The sequence below is a fragment of the Panthera pardus genome, unplaced genomic scaffold (assembly GCF_024362965.1).
Source record: "Panthera pardus isolate Hobbes unplaced genomic scaffold, ASM2436296v1 HiC_scaffold_27, whole genome shotgun sequence".
NCBI lineage: Eukaryota > Metazoa > Chordata > Mammalia > Carnivora > Felidae > Panthera > Panthera pardus.
Window position 1 is genome coordinate 54,719,553 of NW_026526843.1, and position 24,444 is coordinate 54,743,996.

At 36.6% G+C, this 24,444-nt stretch overlaps 1 protein-coding gene across 2 annotated transcripts in view; it reads left to right on the top strand.

Annotated features, from left to right (window-relative positions):
* The window catches only part of CHM (CHM Rab escort protein), a 254,693-nt gene that overhangs the window by 90,464 nt on the left and 139,785 nt on the right, over positions 1-24,444 (top strand). The window contains exons 5-9 of one of the 2 annotated variants that reach the window (XM_053891439.1): positions 1,035-1,422; positions 7,424-7,540; positions 8,051-8,171; positions 9,351-9,576; positions 10,467-10,499. In XM_053891439.1, the coding sequence (XP_053747414.1) occupies positions 1,035-1,422; positions 7,424-7,540; positions 8,051-8,171; positions 9,351-9,576; positions 10,467-10,499 (885 nt within the window). The remainder of the gene's footprint in view (positions 1-1,034; positions 1,423-7,423; positions 7,541-8,050; positions 8,172-9,350; positions 9,577-10,466; positions 10,500-24,444) is intronic. The other variant, XM_053891440.1, reaches the window with a different exon arrangement.

Sequence of the window (24,444 nt, forward strand, 5' to 3'; positions counted from 1 at the left end):
ACTCAATGAAGTATAGGTTCTGTGGCAGGTAAACCCTCTAGGTGAAATGCATGATGCAGATAGACTGAACAGGAGCCAGTTTTATCAGTGAAGGCAATATGGACTTAGAATGTTAGTAGTAGTGTAACTTTGAAAGTGGGACTTCCAGTAGAGTAATAGACACTAATACAAAAAATATAGCAGGAAAGAATACAGAAAGATCCTCTTAGATACCACATTGTGATAAACCAACTTAAACTTTATGACAGACTTTTTCTAGCTCTGTCACACCATCAATAATAAAAATAATAATCTTTAGGGGTGCCTGGGTGGCTCAGTTGGTTAAGTGTCCGACTTTGGCTCACATCATGATCTCATGGTTCATGGGTTCAAGCCCCGCATCAGGCTCTGTGCTGACAGCTCAGAGCCTGGAGTCTGCTTCAGATTTTTTGTCTCCCTCTCTCTCTGCCCCTCTCATGCTTGCTCTCTCTCTCTCTCTCTCTCTCTCTCTAAAAGAAATAAACATTAAACAAATAATAATCTTATTATTAATCTTATTACTGTGACAGACTTTTTGCTTGTGATACCATGATGATTAATTTATTAATCTTCAAAACAATCATATATAACACCCATATTATAGATGGATAATTAAGGTCAGAGAAGATAATAACTTTTCTGAATTCACAGAGTTATCTAATCACAGGGTCAGGGTTTGAACCTTGTGCTGTTTATTCTGAAGCCTGTGCTCATAAGTACTTTTGATTTGTTTCTAAAATATAATTGCCCTGTTTGCCTTAAATTCTCAGAAGTGTACATGAGACATGCCCTGTTAAACTCTGAAATCTTTATGTCTATTTTTCAAGTATCAATTATATTTCATGTTGTGTTGGTACCTTAACAGATGAGTGTTTATTGTGTGGTTTACATAAGGCAAAATGTATACTGAACTTGATAATATAAATGGGGCAAAGAAATAAAAAATTGCCATTAAAATAATATAAAAATGGAGTCAGTACGATTAGCAAAAGTGTATTGTTATAATTTCTCATTAGTCAGGATTTGCATGAAGATGTTGAAGAAACCGGTGCACTGCAGAAAAATCATGCTTCTGTGACATCTGTGAACCCCACAGAAGGGGAACATTCTGCCTATCTGCCTTCGGAAGATGAGTCGTCGTGCACTGTGAGTTGTCAAATGCCCACAGAACAAACTCCAAACAGTGATCTAGAGAGTTCCCTAGAAATATATGATGTTGAAGCAACAGGGGAAGAAGGAAAGCGTTGTGATGATAAAACTTGTGTGAAGTCAGCTTCAGAAGAAGAAACAAGTGAAAATGTGCTTACCACAGAAGACACCACACTGCAACCAAAGAAAAATAGGATTACTTACTCACAAATTATTAAAGAAGGCAGGAGATTTAATATTGATTTAGTATCAAAGGTAAGTGCCAGTTTTCATCATCTTATAATAAAACAATACTAATTTTTAGTTGATTGAAAATAGCATCTGGGACCATATTCCCAATTTTCATAATTTTATTTTCTGAAGCGTAAAACATATATTTTATAAAGAGATAGTATCCAGAAATTAATAATTCAGTTAAAATATTCTTTAAATATGGTTAAAATGCATTAAAAAATGCTCAGTACTATATCACAATGATACTTTTATACTGGAGCACAGAGTCCACTCTAATATTCTTCTGCATAGACACTATGAATTCTATCAAGAGAAAAATTCTAACAAACCTAATTAAAAATTCATGTTATTTATAGTTAGTTTATTAAATGAACTTGTTTTCAGCTCGTCTATATAGTAACTATTTTAACAACTATTCACAACTGTTAACAACAACTATTTTAACAATGATGATAAACATTCTAAGTCAATGCATTTTTGAAAATCATCTATTTAGATATGAGGGCTTTGGAGGATAATTTAATTGTGGGGGACAGGGAGGGTGGGAAGAATGCAATATCTGGTTATGTTTCAATCCTTAACTCTAATGTTAGGCCATTGTGACTTCAGAGGAGGTACCTGAGTCTTTGGAGGGTATAATGTTGTATTGGGTTTATAGGAAGCAAGGTTAATATAAGTGCAAAAAGAATAGAAAACCAGTAAGATAAAGGATAATGGTCTTTAAGTTAGATATAGGGCTTGGAGAAAGTAGAAAGAAACAGACCAAATCACATAAATTGGGAGTAAGCAATAAGAAATTAAAAAGAAGTATGGGAGGGTAGTAAGTAACATTAGAGTTGTCTCAGACTAGGCTTTTCAATTTAATGTGCTCTCTTGAAGTTCCAAGTTACAGAATAGAGAGACTAATCAATTGCATGTTCCCCACATTTTGCTGATACAATCCCAGTACTCATACTACTGCTCTTTTTTTTTTTTTAACTTTTTTAAAAAATGTTTTTATTTATTTTTGAGAGACACAAAGAGGCAAAGCAGGAGTGGGGGAGGGGCAAAAAGAGAGGGAGACACAGAATCTGAAGCAGGCTCCAGGCTCTGAGCTGTCAGCCCAGACCCCGACTCAGGGCTCCAATTCATGAACCGCGAGAACATGACCTGAGCCGAAGTCGGAGGCTTAACCCACTGAGCCACCCAGGTGCCCCATACTGCTGCTCTATTTGAACCTGATGCCTAAAATTATGACTATATTTTTATTACTCTTTGCTTCTTTCTATCACATAGCTCTCTGTGTCTGATTCTGTCCTGGTCTGAATTGTCCTGGTCTGTCCTGGTCTGAATTCATATTTCTGTACCATCTATTCCACCTTCTCCAGCTACGATGATCCTGCCACACTTTGAAATCTAGAATTTTTTTCCATGTTACCTTGGCATTGATTTCTTTTTTTTTTTTTTTTTTTAATTTTTTTTTTTTAACGTTTATTTATTTTTGAGACAGAGAGACAGAGCATGAACGGGGGAGGGTCACAGAGAGAGGGAGACACAGAATCCGAAACAGGCTCCAGGCTCCGAGCTGTCAGCACAGAGCCCGACGCGGGGCGCGAACCCACGGACCGCGAGATCGTGACCTGAGCCGAAGTCGGACGCCTAACTGACCGAGCCACCCAGGCGCCCCGGCATTGATTTCTAAGTAGCAGTTTAATCATATTTTACTAATAGTCTTCCTGTTTTCATGATTAGAAAATAAGTTTTACCAAACCAAAAACAGAACAACAAAAACCTGAAGTAGTCATGTAACAAATGGGTTTTGTTCTGAGAATTTCATTTTTAATTAGTTACTTGGGATTTGGAATGCCTAACATAAGTGATGATATAAGTATTGGTTAAGAACCAATGCTAGTTAATAATAGTCTAACCCTTATGGTAGCTGAAATAGAGTATAAGTATTACAAAGGAAAATGGTAGAAGATGGTGCTGTATCAATTTTTGGAATTAGTGTAGGAAATTATTCACTTGTATAAAAGAAAGTGAATGTTGATTGTAGTAGAGGCAGAGATTATTTGATTAGATGCTGAGACATTTGAGGAGACTTTAAAGGAGATTTCTGGGTATTTTCATGACTCTGAATGGTTCATAATAGTGGTTCTTTTAGGGTAAATTAAACACCGATGTGTCTAGAGGAATCAAGGCAGTTGTACTTTGCCCTGCATAGTTTCCATGGTGTTATATATTTAAAAAATAATAATAAACTCATTCTACAAAAGTAGAAGTGACTAAAGAATGTTTAACCATCATGGGGAGCCTGGGTGGCTCAGTTGAGTGAGCATCCGACTTCAGCTCAGGTCATGATCTCACAGTTCGTGTGTTTGGGCCCCACGTCGGGCTCTGTGCTGACAGCTCAGGGCCTGGAGCCTGTTTCGTATTCTGTGTCTCCTTCTCTCTCTGCCCCTCCTCTACTCATGCGCTTTCTCTGTCTCTCAAAACTAAATAAATGTTAAAAAATTAAAAATAAAAAAGAATGTTTAACCATAACAATATAAGAGGTTTATTATTATTTTTTAATGTTAGTTATTTAATTAACATTTATTGAGTACCTGCTGTGTGGAAAGCAGTGTATTCCATGATATTGGGATAATCAGTTACTCTTTGGAAATTCTATTCAAATTTCAGTTATTGCATCTAAATTTAGGATTGCCAAACACACCTATATTTTTTAAATTTATTTATTTTGAGGAAGAGAGAGAGAGAGCGACTGCAAGAGCATGCACAAGCAGGGGAGGGGCAGAGAGAGAGCGGGAGAGAGAATCCTAAGCAGGCTCCATGTTGTCAATGCAGAGTCTGAAATGGGGCTAGACCCCATGAACCGCAAAATCATGACCTGAACTGAAATCAAGAGTCGGATACTTGACTGAGCCACCCAGGTGCCCTGCCAAATATCTGTTTCAAGCCCTACTTCTTTCCAGTTTGATGTCTCCAAACAACTCGACATTTCTGCATGCTTCTATCTCAAGGTCATGGTGGTAAAACTGACACGTAACTGTAGTGCTTTACAGTTTACAAAACACATCCACATATATAGCCTTTTAAAAAGTAGTCTTATAAGGGTGCCTGGGTGGTTCAGTAGGTTAAGCATGCGACTTCGGCTCAGCTCATGATCTCATGGTCTGCGAGTTTGAGCCCTGCAACAGCTCAGAGCCTGGAGCCTGCTTTAGATTCTGTGTCTCCTTCTCTCCCTGGCCCGCACTCTGTCTCTCTCAAAAATAAATAAACATTAAAGAAAAAGTTAAAAAGTAGTCTTATAGCTTAGGGGAGGTTATTTAATAAAGTACTTTATAGTATTATACTGTTTAATAGAAATCAAAGTTGAAGTTCTTACAATTAAAACTCATTTCTAAGAAACTCCGTACCCTTAATAATTATGGAACCACATGCCAAGTGAAGCAAAAAATGATTAATTATTAAATCTCATTCTCCATAGTTTAATCAAATTGAATTATTCTTTTTTATTTATTTTTATTGAAGTATAATTAACATACAATGCTGTATTAGTTTCAGGTGTAGAACATATTGATTGAATAATTCTATACATTTCCTCATTGGTCACCATGATTACTCACCATCTGTCACCATACAACATTATTACAATATTATTGACTATATTCCCTGTGCTGCACTTCTCATCTCCATGAGTTGTTTATTTTATAACTGGAAGTTTGTACCTCTTAATTCCCTTTATTTCACCCAACTCTACCCACCTCCCTCCCTTCTGGCAACTACCAGTTTGTTCTTTGTAGTTTAGAGTCTGTTTTTTGGTTCTTCATTTGTTTTGTTTTTTAGAGTACACAGGAATGAAATTATATGGTATTTGTCTTTCTCTGACTTATTTCACTTAGTATACTACCCTCTAGGTCCATCCATGCTGTTGCAAATGGCAAGATTTCATTCTTTTATGGCTGAGTAATATTCCATTGTGTATAAGTATATATACATACATACATATATATTGTGTGTGTGTGTGTGTGTGTGTATGTACACCACATCTTTATCAATTCTTCTATTTTTTTAAGTTTTTTTTTTTAACGTTTATTATTGAGAGAGAGAGAGAGAGAGAGAGAGAGACAGAGGATGAGCAGGGGAGGGGCAGAGAGAGGGGGAGACACAGAATCTGAAGGAGGCTCCAGGCTCTGAGCTGTCAGCACAGAGCCCGACGCAGGGCTCAAACTCACAAACCGCGAGATATGACCTGAGCCGAAGTCGGTTGCTCAACCAACTGAGCCACCCAGGCGCCCCATATCCATTCTTCGATTGATGGATACTTGGTATTCTTTGACTTCTCATCACTAATTTCTTTTAGATCACTTAAAGAGTGGTGAAAAAGAGGCTTAGGTTTAAATACCATACTTACTTGTTACTACTAATTAAAACGTGTTTTCACTCTTCAGTGTAATCTTAAATGCATTATTTTAAACCCAGCATTAAATCTTAAGCTTCATTGGATCTTATTAAGTGAAAATACATCTTTTGTTTGATGTATTAATATTTGCGAAATATTATGACTACTGAGGGATCATTGAATTTCAAGTATTTGTTTTTAAACAAATTAGGTATTTGAATTACCTGTTTTTTTTTATTATAATTACAGAATTAAGACTTGGCAATATATTCCTAGAAACTTGGGCTATATCAGCTGTGTAGGATATTAGGCTGAAGGTAATGAAATAACATGGTGTATTTACTCAGAGTAATTGGATTACTTAAAAAAAAAAGCAATGTCACTTTTGTTCTGCACAATGCTGGACTAATAGTTTATAAAAATTCACTAAGTGATACTGTTATGCATAGTCTTTACCGACCTTTTGGATACTCAAAACTAATGGTTTGGATTAATTTCCAAAATTCCTTTTTTTTTTTTGTAGTAAAGCTAATTGTCCCCCCCCCCATTACAGATGTAACATTTACATTTTTAACATCTATTGAATTATAGACACTTAAAGGTATATCAGTGTAGGGCGTAGCCAGATCTGTTACAATTAACCATGTAGTTAAATTTATAACATGCTAGATAATACTGTTGAAGTTGTTTTTGTCTTTCTGATATCAGTTATAAGACATGTGAAAGATTAAATCAATTCTTCATGTGCATGCTGGCAATAACCATCATTCTCACTTCTTGAAAAAGACGTGCCTCATATGAATCTAGACTACTAGGATTATAGGGGGACCTTATAATTCAGTTCTTTTGGTGGCAATACATAGCCAATCTTTTTCTTTTTGGTCGATGAGGAGGTCCAGGGAGCTGGTTTCTTTTAATTTTTAAAATTTATTATTATTAATAATTTTTGAGAGAGAGGGTGTGAGCAGGGGAGGGGCAGAGAAAGGGGGGACAGAGGATCTGAGCGGGCTCTGTACTAACAGCAGCAAGCCTGATATGGGGCTCCAACTCATGAACCCTAATGCTCAACCAGTGGAGCCACCAGGAGGCCCCCTGGTTTCTTTTTAATAACCACCTGGCCTTATGTAAGGATACAGTCCCTTATTTAAAACCCTTAGGCATGGTATGTTCTGTTATTTAGATTAAAAAAATTATTTTAGAAAGCAATACAGTACATATGTTGATATGCTATATATGATGTGACATTCTTAGGGTCTGAGGAGGCACTTTATAATTAAACCTATCAATATTTTTGCAGTCAAATATATGAATATTCACAGTAAGTGGGGCAAATAGAGAAGAGCCTTATATCAGTTTGGGTCATTTTATTGCCAAACTAGTTATGAAAAACATTGTATTCCAGAGTTTTTTGGGTTTTGAATTTCAGATAATCCAGAGTTTTTGGGGATTTTGAGTTTTAGATAATCAACCAATTGTAAACCTGTTGTAATTTGTGTTCTGTACTCCAATATTAATAAGTATAATGCTTTTTAACAATATTTTAAAATATAACTAAATTATGTATCTCTATTTAGTGTTTATCAATTTTTCCACAATTTTACCTTTTATTTCATACTGTAAAATGTTTTCTTTGTACAGCTGCTGTATTCTCGAGGATTACTAATTGATCTTTTAATCAAATCTAATGTAAGTCGATATGCAGAGTTCAAAAATATTACCAGGATTCTTGCATTTCGAGAAGGAAGAGTGGAACAGGTACTTTGCTGATCAAGTATTGTAACTGGGTATGAGCTTAAGTTATTATGGTTTGTTTTGGAAGGATAAACAAATAAGATTATTATTTTCCTGGCAAAGCAGCAAATTCCAATCCTGCATGGTAAATGTAAATAGTAAGAAATTACTCAATTAAAACTTCTTGTGTTAATTTTTTCATAAGTTATTCTGCAGCCTGATGTTTCTGTTAAGAAAATGTTAATTTCAGGCATTATTGCTCGATTTGAGCTGTCCTTTGTTCCCAGGTAGAGGTGACATGCCATTGGCTTTGTAATGGCATAAGGAGGAACTTGGCAGAACTAAGTAAGAGAGCTCACAAGTTAATTAGCTTTGAGGTCAACAGAGATGTCGTTAGAACTGATGGAAAGTAACATGAAACAGCCTGACTAGAATGGTAATAATGATCTTGTTATAGTTAAAGGGAAAAAAATGTAATTTGGAATACTTCTATCACTAGGAAGCAGTTTCCTAACTTAAAATCATGTTTTTTAGGTTCCTTGTTCTAGAGCAGATGTCTTTAATAGCAAACAACTTACTATGGTAGAAAAGCGAATGCTAATGAAGTTTCTTACATTTTGTATGGAGTATGAAGAACATCCTGATGAATATAAAGGTATTATTTTCCATTAAATTGTGTTCTCTAATCATTTGAACTTTCTTATTTTAATATGCTTGCTCTGATGTAGTGAGCCACTCATTACTCTTTTAAAGTGCATTCTTATTCTCTACTATCCAGTAGGTTAGCCATTACCAACATGTAGCTATTTAAATTGAAATTAATTAAAATTAAATAAAATTTAAAATTCAGTTCCTCAGTTGGACTGGCCATATTTGAAGTGCCCAATAGCCATAGAACATTTTAATCATTGTGGAAATGCTGTGCTGGGTGTTAATTTCTATTCTTGCTAATTAAATACTGCTGTCAACTGGTTCTTCATAGAAGATATTCTCTTTTAATTGTTACATTATTTTTTTATCAGTTAAGAAATGTGTATTTTTTTCATTTTCCCAGGATTACTTTTGCCTGGTATATTGAATTATTCATTTTGACTGATTAAGAAAAAGAGGCTAGATGGTATGGGGAGTGTGAACCATCTCAGTAAAATTTTATAATTTGTTTTTTTTTCTTTTGTCATGGAATTGTGTTTCCTACCATTAACAGTCCAATTAATTACATTTTTTTTTTCTGTTCTTGCTTTAAATGAGTAGTTTTTAGGGGTCTCATATCTTTTGAGGTATAAGACATTAAAACTGATTCCATTAGCCACACAGAAATTAGCTTCATTACTTTTTAGTCATAGTTCATTGTTCTTAGTTTTAGTAAAAAATACACCTTTCAAAAAATCAAGTACAACTCTCATTGTTTTCACCAAAAAATTGGCCAATATCATTTGTCATATGTTTCATTTGTCATATTTAATATTTCCAAGTATAATTATTAACATTATTCTGCAGTTTTAATGATAATAAAGTAACATTGCCAACTATGGAACTCTATTTTGATGGTTAATGAATGATTGAATGTTTTTCTAGTTTTAAATCTGTAAAATACTAAACAAAGATACGCCATTTAAAGCTTAAATATTGTGTCGTCAGTACAGTCAGGATAGAGAGATTGTTTCTAGCCTGTCCCCCTGCCCTGGGCCTAAAATCTGTGATCTCTGTCCAAAATATAATATTACCACCTGGTTCCTTTGCCAAGTGTCTTAAACAGGCTTGATCTCTTTTGTGCAGTCGTTTTAAATTGAAGTTTGGTTCTGATTTTAACTGATAAATTTTCATCTTTTCATAGCCTATGAGGAGATTACATTTTCTGAGTATTTAAAAACTCAAAAATTAACCCCCAACCTCCAGTACTTTGTCCTGCATTCAATTGCAATGACATCAGAGACAGCCAGCAATACCATAGATGGTCTCAAAGCTACCAAAAACTTTCTTCACTGTCTTGGGCGGTATGGCAACACTCCATTTTTATTTCCTTTATATGGTCAAGGAGAACTTCCTCAGTGTTTCTGCAGGTAAGACTGGCATTGGTTCTCTTGTTTCTTTTTAAGTTAATACTTAAATAACAGATGAAGATTTATTTATTTTTAAAGCTTATTTATTTTTGAGAGAGAGTGCAAGCTAGTGAGCACATACCAGCAGTGAGGGACAGAGAGAGGAGAGAGAGAATCTTAAGCAGGCTCTGCATTGTCAGCACAGAGCCTGATGCAGGGCTCTATCTCATGAACCGTGAGGTCATGATGTGAGCCAAAATCAAGAGTCAGACGTTTAACCTACTGTGAGCCACCCAGGCGCCCCACAGATGAAAATTTAAAAACAAAAATGACATTTATTCAAGATTTAGTATATGCAAACATACTTGTTTTATTCTTTTATAAATCCATATATTGGTCTACCTACCTGTCTAAACGATATATTCAGTTTGCCTGTTTTTGAACTTCATAAAATAGAATTCTACTGTAAATTCCTTATTTCACTCAATATTATGTTTCAAAGCATCATTTTTGTTGTGTATAATTATAGTTATTTTCATTGCTATGTAGTATTCCATTGTGAATATTTCATAATTTATTTTTCTGTTTTTCTTTTGATGGATACAGGATGTTTCCAGTTTTTGTTTTTGCTGTTATTAACATCCTTGTGTGTGTTTCAGGATGTACATGCTCAAGAATTTCTCTAGCACACATATCTAGGAGTGGAATTCCTAAGTCATGGGATATATGAATGTTCATACAAGATAGTACCCAGCTTTTTCTCCAGAGTATTGTATCAATTTACTTCCCCCAGCAGTATATAAGAATTTCCATAGCTTTACATTTTGCCAACATTTGTTATTAGATTTTTAAGTTTTTGTCAATCTCACATAAAATATCTTCTCGTTGTACCTTTATTTTGCATTTCCCAGATCACTTAATGAGGTGGAACGTCTCCTCATATGGTTATTGGATATTCATGTTTTCTCTTTGGGGAAAATGCATGTTCATATGTTTTGCCCATTTGTCTATTTGGTTACTGTGTTTTCCTTATTGATTTGTAGGAGTTTTTATTCTGAATATTAATCTTTTCTTAGTTATATGTGTTGCATGGAGGTCATTGAGATTAATGTAGTCAAACATAACAATCTTTTTTATACTTAGCACTTTTAGGGTAGTGAAGCATAGTAGTTTAAAACCTGGACTGTGGAGGGGCGCCTGGGTGGCTCAATCGGTTGAGTGACCGACCTCAGCTTAGGTCATGATCTCAACGGTTTGTGAGTTGGAGCCCCATGTCGGGCTCTGTGCTGACAGCTCAGAGGCTGGAGCCTGCTTCTGATTCTGTGTGTGTCTCTCTCTCTGCCCCTCCCCCACTCATGCTCTGTCTCTCTCTGTCTCGGAAATAAATAAACATTTAAAAAAATTAAAAAAAAAATAAAACCTGGGCTGTGGAGACAGACTACCTGGATTTAAGTTCTGGCTCCTCCATTTATTAGCCATGTAACTTTGAGCAAGTTTCACATTTTCTCTAGTATGTTTTCAGAGAATCAGCTTTTGGGATTTTTGATTCTTTCTGTTATAGCTTTGTGTTCCTAGTTCATTAGTTTCCATTCTTTACCATCTCCTTTATTTTGTTTTCTTTGGATTTTGTTCAGCTCATCCCTCCTCTTTTCTGCCTTCCCAGTTCTTAGGCTGAAACCCAATGAGTTAAACATTTTTATTCCTTATTTTCTAATTAAGCATTTAAAGTGATAAAATTCTAACTATTGTTTTGACTCTTCACAGTTATTATGTATTATTTTCATTATTTTTTAGTCCTAAGCACCTTAATTTCTATTATGATTTCTTCATTTACACATAAGTTGTTAAGAGAGGTTTTAAAATAGCCGATTTGGTAGATCCTTTTTCTCTAACCATCTAATTTTATTGTAGAAAATTAAGTTGTATCTGGAAAATATGTTTTTATGGTATTAATACTTTAAACTTTATGACTTAGTATGTAATGTTTTTATAATTTTTCCATTTGTGCTCAAGAAGAATGTGTTTAGTTCTAGGGCTCAGGGTTCTCTAATTACGGGTCTTAGAGTTTAGTAAGTCAGGCTTTGAGTTGTAATTTTCAAATTTTATTGAGGTTTTTTTTTCCTTTGGTCTACCAGTAATAAAGTGTTTTGAAATCTCCCAATATGATGTTTGATTTTTCAGTTTCTCCGTATAATTCTATCAGCTTTTACCTTATATTTATTTTGAGGCAATTTATTAAAATAATATAAATTTATAACTTTAATCTTTCTGATGAATTTAATATTTTACATGATTTTCTGGCTTTCTCTACCCATAATAATGCATTTTTTAACTTAAAGTCTACTTTGCCTGGTATTCAAATAGTTACTCCAGTTTATTACTATTTGCCTGTTATGTCTTTCTCCATCTCTGTTTTTCAACCTTTCTAAGTCTATATTTGGGACTATAAATAGCAGATTATTACATATTTTTCATCCTGTATGGCAATCTCAGTTTTTTACCAAGCAGGATGAGTCTTGTTAATAGGAGTCTATTCCTTCCTTCTGAAGTATCTAATTTTAAAGTTCCTCTAGTTTACATCTGTTGGCAGTAAATGCCTAGTTTATGTGTATATGAACATAAGTATTTTTTTGCCTTTTTGTCTTGAGTGAAGATTTGTGAGGTAAACATTTCTAGGTTGGCATTTCTTTTTTCTCAGTACTTTAAAATTCTATTCCATTGTCATTTGGATTCCTTTTTGCTGTTGAAAAGTTGATGTCAGCCTAATTGTCATTTCTTTATAAATGATACTTCCTTTCACTTAAGTTGTTTTTAAGAGTGTCTGCTTTTGGTGTTCTGCATTTTCACTACAGTGAATTTATATGTTAGTTTCTTTGTATTTATATAGCTTGGTATAGGTTGAACCATATATAATTAACAATATTAAACCATTTTGGCCTATGATTCCATATGGTTCAAACAACTGCAATGTATTTCCTCTGTGAATTGTCATGTATCATTTTGGAAAATTATCAGCCAGTATCTTAGCAAATAACATTTTCCTTCATTGTCTCTCTTCTCATCTTTTTGGAATCCTAAATAGAAATGTTTTAGAATTTAGCATTCTCTCATCCCTACTTCTTAGTCTCTATTTCATACTTTATATCTCCTTGTTATTCTGGCTATATTCTGGCTGCTTTATTGAGATCTCTTTTCCAGTTTAGTAATTCTCTGTACTTCTGTAAAATCTGTAGTTTAACCCTTGCATTTTTTTTACCTCATTTAATTTTTCATTTGTAGAAGCTCTGCTCCTCTACTCAAATCTTTCTTGTCATCGACTGATATTCTCTCTTGCTTGTTCATTTTTTTCATATATTTGACATTCTGCCATGTATTGTTTCTGTTGATTCATGTTATTGGTTTAGTTTCTTGTGCCATGCTTATCTTTGATAGTTTATATTTGATTAGTTTTAATCTTTGGAAATCTGGGGACCCAGATTAAGGATGCTTTCCTTCAAGGATTATTTGTGTTCGCTTCAGCCAGAAGGCAATAAAATTTGGGACCGTTTCAGCTCTTTCAGGGGGAAGTTACTTGATAAAGGAGCCCCAGATACAGCTCCCACACTGATGAATACAAGCAAGAAGACTTTTTTTTTTAACATAAAGGTAAAGCTTTATTAAAAAGGCATTTATTAGAACAAGCTGATAGTTACTAGATGGGAAGTGGCTGGGGGAATGGGTTATATAGGTGATGGTGATGAAGGAGTGAACTTGTGATGAACACTGGGTATTATATGAAAGCGTTGAATCACTCTTTTACACCTGAAAATTTAATTACACTGTGTGTTAACTAACTGGAATGTAAATAAAAACTTAGAAAAAAGAAAATACATCTCTTAGTGACATGACTTTTTAAAAATGTGGTTCATGTATCTTGGGAAGAAAGTTAGTTATGGCTAGAATGAAGACTTGCTTTTGTTTTTAAATAGCAGTGTTTTTTTCTTAAAGCTTTGAATTCAGCTCAGGGTTTTTACTGTGTGTGTGTGTGTGTGTGTGTGTGTGTGTGTGTTTGGGTTTGGGTTTGGGGTTAGGGAGTTTCTTGCAGACATTTCACTTATTGCCTTCAATCTCAGCAATGAAGTAAAAATTAGTTTAATATAAAAAGTCATTTTTTGTTAGAAACAAGAGAACCCTTCAAGGTGTGCAGTCCAGTATATTGCTGGAAGTAGATATCCATGTTTCTTAACCATGTGGTTGACAAATGGAGGTGAGAATGTTACAAATTTGAAAGTAATTTACTTCTGAATAGGATAGGTCTCTATGTTTCCAGAAGAGCTCTTCCTCCTCCAATTACTTGCCAAAGTAGACATGAATAGGGAGTGTCATTTCCCACAGGACCAGAGGTCCTCCTATCAATTTAAATTAAAAAGGTAGAGGGAGGCTCTATGTTTTTTTTTTTTTTTAAACTTTATTTATTTTGAGAGAGAGAGAGAGAGAGAGAGAGCATGAGTGGGGACGGACAGAGAGGAGTGAGGATTCCCAAGCCTACCAGCACAGAGCCCCATGCGGGGCTCAATCTCAAGAACTGTGAGATCTTGACCTGAGCCAGAACCAAGAGTAGGACCGATGGTGAACTGACAGAGCCACCCAGGTGCCCCTATGGTTTTATTAATCGTTCTTTTCCTCTTCCTGTGGCATTGCCTGATTCAGAAGGAGTCACACTGTTTTCTCTTGTGTTGCCACCAACTACTCACTCCTACAGAGCTTTTAGGTAAGGAATACAGCAGAAGGAACAGATTACTGGGCAGTGAGTAGAAGCTCACTTGTTTACTTACTAGCCTTTTTTGAAAATGAAATATTTAGCCTCATTCCTATTTTTCCACTAAATCCCTGTATTTCCTTTCCTAACTCAGATCATATCTTGTAAATAGTATCTGGTGTTTGTTTATTTGTAATTTGTGTTTGTTTTTTGTTTTTAATTTGAAGTTTATTTATTTTGAGAGAGTGGGAGGAGCAGAGAGAGAGAGAGAGAGAGAGAATCCCAAGCAGGCTCTCCCTGTCAGTGCAGAGCTTCATGTAGGGCTTGAACACATGAACCCTGAGATCATGACCTAAGCTGAAGTCAGATGCTTAACTGACTGAGCCACCCAGCTCCTCTATTTGTTGTTGTTGTTGTTGTTGTTGTTGTTTTTTAACGTTTATTTTTGAGACAGAGACAGCATGAACAGGGGAGGGTCAGAGAGAGAGGGAGACACAGAATCTGAAACAGACTCCAGGCTCTGAGCTGTCAACACAGAGCCCAATGCGGGGCTCGAACTCATAGACCGCTAGATCATGACCTGAGCCGAAGTCGGACGCTTAACCGACTGAGCCACCCAGATGCTCCCCTATTTGTTGTTTTTAAAGAAAAAGACATTGAAAAGTTTTGATTGTCTTGTACTGTTATAAACCTCATAATGAGACCTATATGTGTTGAATCCTAAGCAAAGAAGACATTTTTGCCATAAAATGATTGCAACCTCTTTCAGAGTGAATTGTTGCCAGCCTTCCATATCTTTTTATCCTCTGCAGAGCCTATCTCAGAATTCTGTGTACAGTTCAGATTTAATGTTTATTATAAAAATTATACCTCACCCTCCAATTTGAAGTGATTCTTTCAGGAGATTATGTAATTAAATGTATATATGTGTAGATAGATAATTGATTAAAAACAAAACAAAACAAAAACTCCTATGTTTGAAGTAGCATATTAAACTTTTGGGTGATTCTTTGGTAATTAAAGTAACTCTGAGGTCTTCCTATGTAAAAGTATATATAAAATATGTACACACTAATACACATACACATATATATGTGTGAATTGTAATAAAAATGCATTTACCCAGCCTAGGTGTATTAACTTAATTTTATATTTGATTCTCTACACAACACTTTATAATTTCATATAAGTATTGTTTTGTTTATATCCTAAAGTAGTAACATTGCTACCATCTATACATCATAGTCCGCACTTTTTACCACCAGGTTACCAGAATGAAGTGTCACCTGTTCTGTGATTTCTAACCACCATTCTATATTCTGGTTTATATAAGCCCCTTAAGCATTTCTCAGCCAATTACAGTGGGTTCTCATCAAGGCTATTATGAATGGCATGCATATTTATGTGAGGATTCAAAGACATTTGCAAGTCATATCCTTGCATTCTAAGTGAATAACATTTTAACTATTAGAGTTCACTTTCATGAATAAATGCTCTTTGATTTTTTTTATCAATTTAAATAGGTAGATTATTTTGAGTAAAGAATATGAAGCTTATTTATTGTACTAGCTACTACTCATTAATATGTCATAAATTGAACCACTTTGGAAGAAAAGTCATTGAAATCTATCTATTTTTTTAGTATAGGAAGCCATAGAATTATCCCTCCCATATATTAGTTGGTTAATATTTTTTTCTGGCACACTGTACAAGTTATGTATGCAGTGTATATGGTTTTAGACTCTCACAATATATCTTCCAAAGAGAAGTCCTTTTTAAGCTCTAATTTATTTCTGTTATCTGTGTGGTTGGTAACATAGCAGCCTTTAGAAATACTTTCTAGTTCAGAATAGGTTTCATATACTGTGTGATAACCTGTAAAATTGAGCAGTACCAGCGGAATCAAACAAACATTACATTTTTTTATATTTTCTTTATTTATATATAAAGTTTATTTATTTATTTTGAGATAGAGAGTATGTGCACACAAGCCGGGAAGGGACAGAAGGAGAGACAGAATCCCAAGAATGCTTCACACCATCAGGGCAGAGACCAATGCCAGGCTCACACTCGCGAACTGTGAGATAATTACCTGAGCTGAGATCAAGAGTCAGACACTAAACCAACTGAGCCAGCCAGGCACCCCATTCACTTTTTTAATAAGTAGACTTATACTGCCCAGAGATTGTTACTTGTTTTTTGTAAAAAGAGTGTGTTTAACTGATAATTTACTGGGTAATTCAATCTTCCATTCTTTCCGTGGCCTAAATTTTCTTTTTTTCCCTTTAATGTAGTAAGATTCTTAAAACATAAAGGATGAATTTTTTTAACTTTTTTTTTTTTCCTTTTTTTTTTTTTATTTTTTAATATATGAAATTTACTGTCAAATTGGTTTCCATACAACACCCAGTGCTCATCCCAAAAGGTGCCCTCCTCAATACCCATCACCCACCCTGCCCTCCCTCCCACCCCCCATCAACCCTCAGTTTGTTCTCAGTTTTTAACAGTCTCTAATGCTTTGGCTCTCTCCCACTCTAACCTCTTTTTTTTTTTTTTTTTTTCCTTCCCCTCCCCCATGGGTTTCTGTTATGTTTCTCAGGATCCACATAAGAGTGAAACCATATGGTATCTGTCTTTCTCTGTATGGCTTATTTCACTTAGCATCACACTCTCCAGTTCCATCCATGTTGCTACAAAAGGCCATATTTCATTTTTTCTCATTGCCACGTGGTATTCCATTGTGTACATAAACCACAATTTCTTTATCCATTCATCAGTTGATGGACATTTAGGCTCTTTCCATAATTTGGCTATTGTTGAGAGTGCCGCTATAAACATTGGGGATCTATCTTGGAGAATGTTCCATGTGCACTCGAGAAGAAAGTATATTCTGTTGCTTTGGGATGCAGAGTTCTAAATATATCTGTCAAGTCCATCTGATCCAATGTATCATTCAGGGCCCTTGTTTCTTTATTGACTGTGTATCTAGATGATCTATCCATTTCTGTAAGTGGGGTGTTAAAGTCCCCTGCAATGACCACATTCTTATCAATAAGGTTGCTTATGTTTGTGAGTAATTGTTTTATATATCTGGGGGCTCGGGTATTTGGCGCATAGACATTTATAATAGTTAGCTCTTCCTGGTGGATAGACCCTGTGATTATTATATAATGCCCTTCTTCATCTCTTGTTACAGCCTTTAATTTCAAGTCTAGTTTGTCTGATATAAGTATGGCTACTTCAGCTTTCTTTTGGCTTCCAGGAGCATGATAAATAGTTCTCCATCCCCTCACTCTCAATCTAAAGGTGTCCTCAGATCTAAAATGAGTCTCTTGTAGACAGCAAATAGATGGGTCTTGTTTTTTTATCCATTCTGATACCCTATGTCTTTTAGTTGGCGCATTTAATCCATTTACATTCAGTGTTATTATAGAAAGATATGGGTTTAGAGTCATTGTGATGTCTGTATGTTTTATGCTTGTAGTGTTGTCTCTGGTACTTTGTCTCACAGGATCCCCCTTAGGATCTCTTGTAGGGCTGGTTTCGTGGTGACAAATTCCTTCAGTTTTTGTTTGTTTGGGAAGACCTTTATCTCTCCTTCTATTCTAAATGACAGACTTGCTGGATAAAGGATTCTCGGCTGCATATTTTTTCTGTTTAGCACACTGTAGATATCGTGCCAAGCCTTTCTGGCCTGCCAAGTTTCAAAGGAGAGATCAGTCACGAGTCTTATAGGTCTCCCTTTATATGTGAGGGCACGTTTATCCCTTGCTGCTTTCAGAATTTTCTCTTTATCCTTGTATTTTGCCAGTTTCACTATGATATGTCGTGCAGAAGATCGATTCAAGTTACGTCTGAAGGGAGTTCTCTGTGCCTCTTGGATTTCAATGCCTTTTTCCTTCCCCAGTTCAGGGAAGTTCTCAGCTATAATTTGTTCAAGTACCCCTTCAGCACCCTTCCCTCTCTCTTCCTCCTCTGGGATACCAATTATGCGTATATTATTTTTTTTTAGTGTATCACTTAGTTCTCTAATTTTCCCCTCATACTCCTGGATTTTTTTATCTCTCTTTCTTTCAGCTTCCTCTTTCTCCATAACTTTATCTTCTAGTTCACCTATTCTCTCCTCTGCCTCTTCAAGCCGAGCCATCGTGGATTCCATTTTGTTTTGCAATTCGTTTAAAGCGTTTTTCAACTCCTCGTGACTGTTCCTTAGTCCCTCGATCTTTGTGGCAAGAGATTCTCTGCTGTCCTGTATACTGTTTTCAAGCCCAGCGATTAATTTTATGACTATTATTCTAAATTCACTTTCTGTTATATTATTTAAATCCTTTTTGATCAGTTCATTAGCTGTTGTTATTTCCTGGAGATTCTTCTGAGGGGAATTCTTCCGTTTGGTCATTTTGGAGAGTCCCTGGTGTGGTGAGGACCTGCAGTGCACTTCCCCTGTGCTGTGGTGTATAACTGGAGTTAGTGGGCGGGGCCGCAGTCCGACCCGATGTCTGCCCCCAGCCCACTGCTGGGGCCACAGTCAGACTGGTGTGTGCCTTCTCTTCCCCTCTCCTAGGGGCGGGATTCACTGTGGGGTGGCGTGTCCCGTCTGGGCTACTTGCACACTGCCAGGCTTGTGTTGCTGGGGATCTGGCGTATTAGCTGGGGTGGGTAGGCAAGGTGCACGGGGGCTGGAGGGGCAGGCTTAGCTCGCTTCTCCTTAGGTGATCCACTTCAGGAGGAGCCCTGTGGCAGCGGGAGGGAGTCAGATCCGCTGCTGGAGGTTTGGCTCCGCAGAAGCACAGAGTTGGGTGTTTGTGCGGAGCGAGCAAGTTCCCTGGCAGGAACTGGTTCCCTTTGGGATTTTGGCTGGGGGATGGGCGGGGAAGATGGCGCTGGCGCCTTTGTTCCCCGCCAAGCTGAGCTCTGCCGTCCGGGGGCTCAGCAGCTCTCCCTCCCTTTGTCCTCCAGCCTTCCCGCTTTCCGAGCAGAGCTGTTAACTTATGACCTCCCAGACGCTAAGTCGCGCTTGCTGTCGGAACACAGTCTGTCCGGCCCCTCCGCTTTTGCCAGCCAGACTCGGGGGCTCTGCTTGGCCGGCGGCGAGCCGCCCCTCCGCCCCGGCTCCCTCCCGCCAGTCCGTGGAGCGCGCACCGCCTCGCCGCCCTTCCTACCCTCTTCCGTGGGCCTCTAGTCTGCGCTTGACTCCGGAGACTCCCTTCTGCTGATCCTCTGGCGGTTTTCTGGGTTCTTTAGGCAGGTGTAGGTGGAATCTAAGTGATCGGCAGGACGCGCTGTGAGCCCCGCGTCCTCCTACGCCGCCATCTTCCGGAACCCCCTTTTTTTAACTTTTAAAATGTAATATAAATATTGTGCATACACATGCACATATGAACACCACCAAATACTTTTTACTAGGTGTTAATACTCAAGTGACATTTTTTGAGTACTGATAGTGTGGAAAATCAAATAGATCAAGATCTACCTCAGGAAATTGTGGAACACAAATTGATCTCTAACTTAAGTTTTTAAAAAGAATGAGAGAACACCAAAGTCCAAAATATGTAAGTAACTTCCTCAAGATTATAGGAACAGCATGGAAAGACAGGAAAGGGAATCTCCCATTTGATACATTCATTCAGTAGTGGCTTGAAGAATGATGCCTACAAGGGGCCACAAAGATGCTATGGTGATTTTGTTATAATCCAGGACATTGTTTTTTAATATAAATTGTAAAGCATTTTATACTGTTTTATGTTTTTCCTCAGCTTTAGTCCAAAGTCCAAGAACAAAACATACACATTACCAAGTATTTATTGTTACATTTGGAGAACACATTAGCAAACATCTTTCAGACCAAAGTAACCTGCCTATTTTATTCTCTAATAACCAACATTTTTTATTCAGGGAATTTTCAGAAATCTAAGAGACATTTGTTCCCCACCCACCAAAACAAGTTACTCCAGACAGCACAGGGGAAGTGCCCTGCAGTTCCGTCCCACCGCAGGGACTATCCAAAATGATGAAACGGAAAAATTCTCCTCAAAAGAAACTCCAGGAATTAGCGGCAGCTAATGAATTGATCAAAAACGTTTTAGGCAATATAACGGAACAAGAATGTAGAATAATAGTCATAAAATTAGTCTCTGGGCTTGAAAAAAGCATAGAGGACAACAGAGAATCTATTGCTACACAGATCAAGGGACTAAGAAATAGTCATGAGGAGCTAAAAAAAATCCTTATAAATGAGGTTCAAAATAAAATGGAGGCGACCACAGCTCGGATTGAAGAGGCAGAGGAGAGAATAGGTGAATTAGAAGGTAAAATTGAAAAAGAGGAAGCTGAGAAAAAGAGATAAAAAAATCCAGGAGTATGAGGGGGGAATTAGAGAACTAAGTGATGCAATCAAATGGAACAATATCCATATAATAGGAATTCCAGGAAGAGGAAGAGAGAGAGAAAGGGGCTGAAGGTGTACTTGAACAAATCATAGCTGAGAACTTTCCTGATCTGGGGAAGGAAAAACGCATTGAAATCCAAGAGGCACAGAGAACGCCCTTCAGACGTAACTTGAATCAATCTTCTGCACGACATATCATAGTGAAAATGGCAAAATACAAGGATAAAGAAAAAATTCTGAAAGCAGCTAGGGTTAAACATGCTCTAAATATAAAGGGAGACCAATAAGACTAGTGGCAGACCTATCTACTGAAACTTGGCAGGCCAGAAAGGAATGGCAGGAAATATTCAATGTGATGAGCACAAAAAAATATGCAGCCAAGAATGCTTTATCCAGCAAGTCTGTCATTCAGAATAGAAGGAAAGATAAAGGTTTTCCCAAAGAAACAAAAACTGAAGGAATTCATCACCATGAAACCAGCCCTACAAGAGATCCTAAGTGGGATTCTGTGAGTTAAATGTTGCAAGGACCACAGAGTACCAGAGTCATCACTACAAGCACGAAAGCTACAGACATCATAATGACTCTAAACCCATATCTTTCTATAATAACACTGAATTTAAATGGACTAAATGCTCCAACCAAAATACATAGGGTATCAGAATGGATAAAAAAAAAAAAAAAACCCATCTATTTTCTGTCTACAAGAGACTCATTTTAGACCTGAAGACACCTTAACATTGAAAGTGAGGGGATGGGGAACTATCTGTGATGCTACTGGAAGTCAAAAGAAAGTTGGAGTAGCCATGCTTAGACAAACTAGCCTTTAAATTAAAGGCAGTAACAAGAGATGAAGAAGGACATCATATAATAATTACAGGATCTATCCATCAGGAAGAGCTAACAATTATAAATGTCTATGCACCGAATATGAGAACCCCCAAATATATGAAACAATCACAAACATAAGCAACCTTGTTGATAAGAATGTGGTAATTGTAGGGAACTTTAATACTCCACTTACAACATTGGATAGATCATCTAGACACAGGATCAATAAAGAAACAAGGGCCCTGAATGATACACTGGATCAGATGGACTTGATAGATATATTTAGAACTCTGCATCCCAAAGGAACATAATATACTTTCTTCTCGAGTGCACATGGAACGTTCTCCAAGATAGATCACATTCTGGGTCACAAAACAGCCCTTCATAAGTATACAAGAATTGAGATCATACCATGCATAGTTTCAGACCACAATGCAATGAAGCTTGAAATGAAGCACAAGAAGATTCTGGAAAACCTCCAAAAACATGGAGGTTAAAGAACACCCTACTAAAGAACGAATGGGTCAACCAGGCAATTAGAGAAGAAATTTAAAAATACATGGAAACAAATGAAAATGAAAATACAACAATCCAAACGCTTTGGGATGCAGTGAAGGCAGTCCTGAGAGGATAATACATTGCAATCCAGATCTATCTAAAGAATCAAGAAAAATGCCAAATACAAAATCTAAAATCACACCTAAAGGAAATAGAACAGCAAAGACACCTCAACCCCAGCAGAAGAAGAGAAATAATAAAGATCAGAGCAGAAATAAACAATATAGAGTCTAAAAATAAATGTAGAGCAGATCAATGAAACCAAGAGTTGGTTTTTTGAAAAAACAAAATTGATAAACCTCTAGCCAGGCTTCTCAAAAAGAAAAGGGAGATGACCCAAATGGATAAAATCATGAATGAAAATGAAATTATGACAACCAATGCCTCAGAAATATCAAGCAATTATCAGGGAATACTATGAAAAATTATATGCCAACAAACTGGACAACCTGGAATAAATGGACAAATTCCTAAGCACCCACACACTTCTAAAACTCAAGCAGGAAGAAATAGAAAATTTGAACAGACCCATAACCAGCGAAGAAATTGAATCAGTTATCAAACATCTCCCAACAAATAAGAGTCCAGGACCAGATGGCTTCCCAGGGGAGTCCTACCAGACCTTTAAAGCAGAGATAATACCTATCCTTCTCAATCTGTTCCAAAAAATATAAAGGGAAGGAAAACTTCTAGACTCATTCTATGAAGCCAGCATTACTTTGATTCCTAAACCAGACAGAGACCCATCAAAAAAAATCAGAACTACAGGCCAATATCCCTGATGAATATGGATGCAAAAATTCTCAGTAATACACTAGCAAACCAAATTCAACAGCATATAGAAAGAATTATTCACTATGACCAAGTGGGATTCATTCCTGGGCTGCAGTGCTGGTTCAGCATTCTCAAGTTAATCATTGTGATACATCACATTAATAAAAGAAAAGATAAGAACCATATGATCCTGTCAATCGATGCAAAAAAAGCATTTGACCAAATTCAGCATCCTTAATAAAAACCCTCAAAGAAGTTGGGATAAAAGGAACATACTTAAACATCATAAAAGCCATTTATGAAAAGCCCACAGCTAATATCATACTCAATGGGGAAGAACTGAGAGCTTTTCCCTGACATCAAGGAATACAACAGGGATGTCCACTCTCACCACTGTTGTTTAACATAGTGTTGTAAGTGCTATCGTCAGCAATCAGACAACAAAAGGAAATCAAAGGCATCAAAATTGGCAGAAATGAAGTCAAGCTTTCACTTTTTGCAGATGACATATTATACATGGAAAACCCAACCGACTCTACCAAAGTCTGTTAGAACTGATAAATGAATTCAGCAAAGTCACAGGATACAAAATCAATGTACAGAAATCAGTTGCGTTCTTACACACTAATAATGAAGCAACAGAAAGACAAATAAACTGATCCCATTCACAATTACACCAAGAAGCATAAAATACCTAGTAATAAACGTAACCAAAGATGTAAAAGATCTGTATGCTGAAAACTATAGAAAGTTTATGAAGGAAATTGAAGAAGATACAAAGAAATGGAAAAACATTCTGTGCTCATGGATTGGAAGAATAAATATTAAAATGTCAACACTACCCAAATCTCTCTACACTTCCAATGCAATCCCAATCAAAATTGTGCCAGCATTCTTCTGGAAGCTAGAACAAGCAATCCCAAAATTTGTATGGAACCACAAAAGACCCCGAATAGCCAAAGTAATATTGAAGAAGAAGACCAAAGCGGGAGGCATCACAATCCCAGACTTTAACCTCTACTACAAAGCTGTAATCATCAAGACTGCATGGTAGTGGCACAAAAAGACATACAGACCAGTGGAATAGAATAGAAACCCCAGAATTAGACCCACAAAAGTATGGCCACCAAATCTTTCATAAAGCAGGAAAGAATATCCAATGGAAAAAAGACATTCTCTTTAACAAATGGTCCTGGGAGAACTGGACAGCAACATGCAGAATGATGAAACTAGACCACTTTCTTACGCCATTTACAAAAATAAACTCAAAATGGATAAAGGCCCTGATGTGAGACAGGAAACCGTCAAAACCCTAGAGGAGAAAGCAGGAAAAAAACCTGTGACCTCAGCCGCAGCAATTTCTTACTTGACACATCCCCAAAGGCAAGGGAATTAAAAGCAAAAGTGAGCTATTGGGACCTCATGAAGATGAAAAGCCACTGCACTGCCAAGGAAACAGTCAACAAAACTAAAAGGCAACCAATGGAATGGGAGAAGATATTTGCAAATGACACATGGGACAAATGGCTAGTATCCAGTATCTATAAAGAGCTCTCCAAACTCCACACCCGAAAAACAAATAATCTAGTGAAGAAAATGG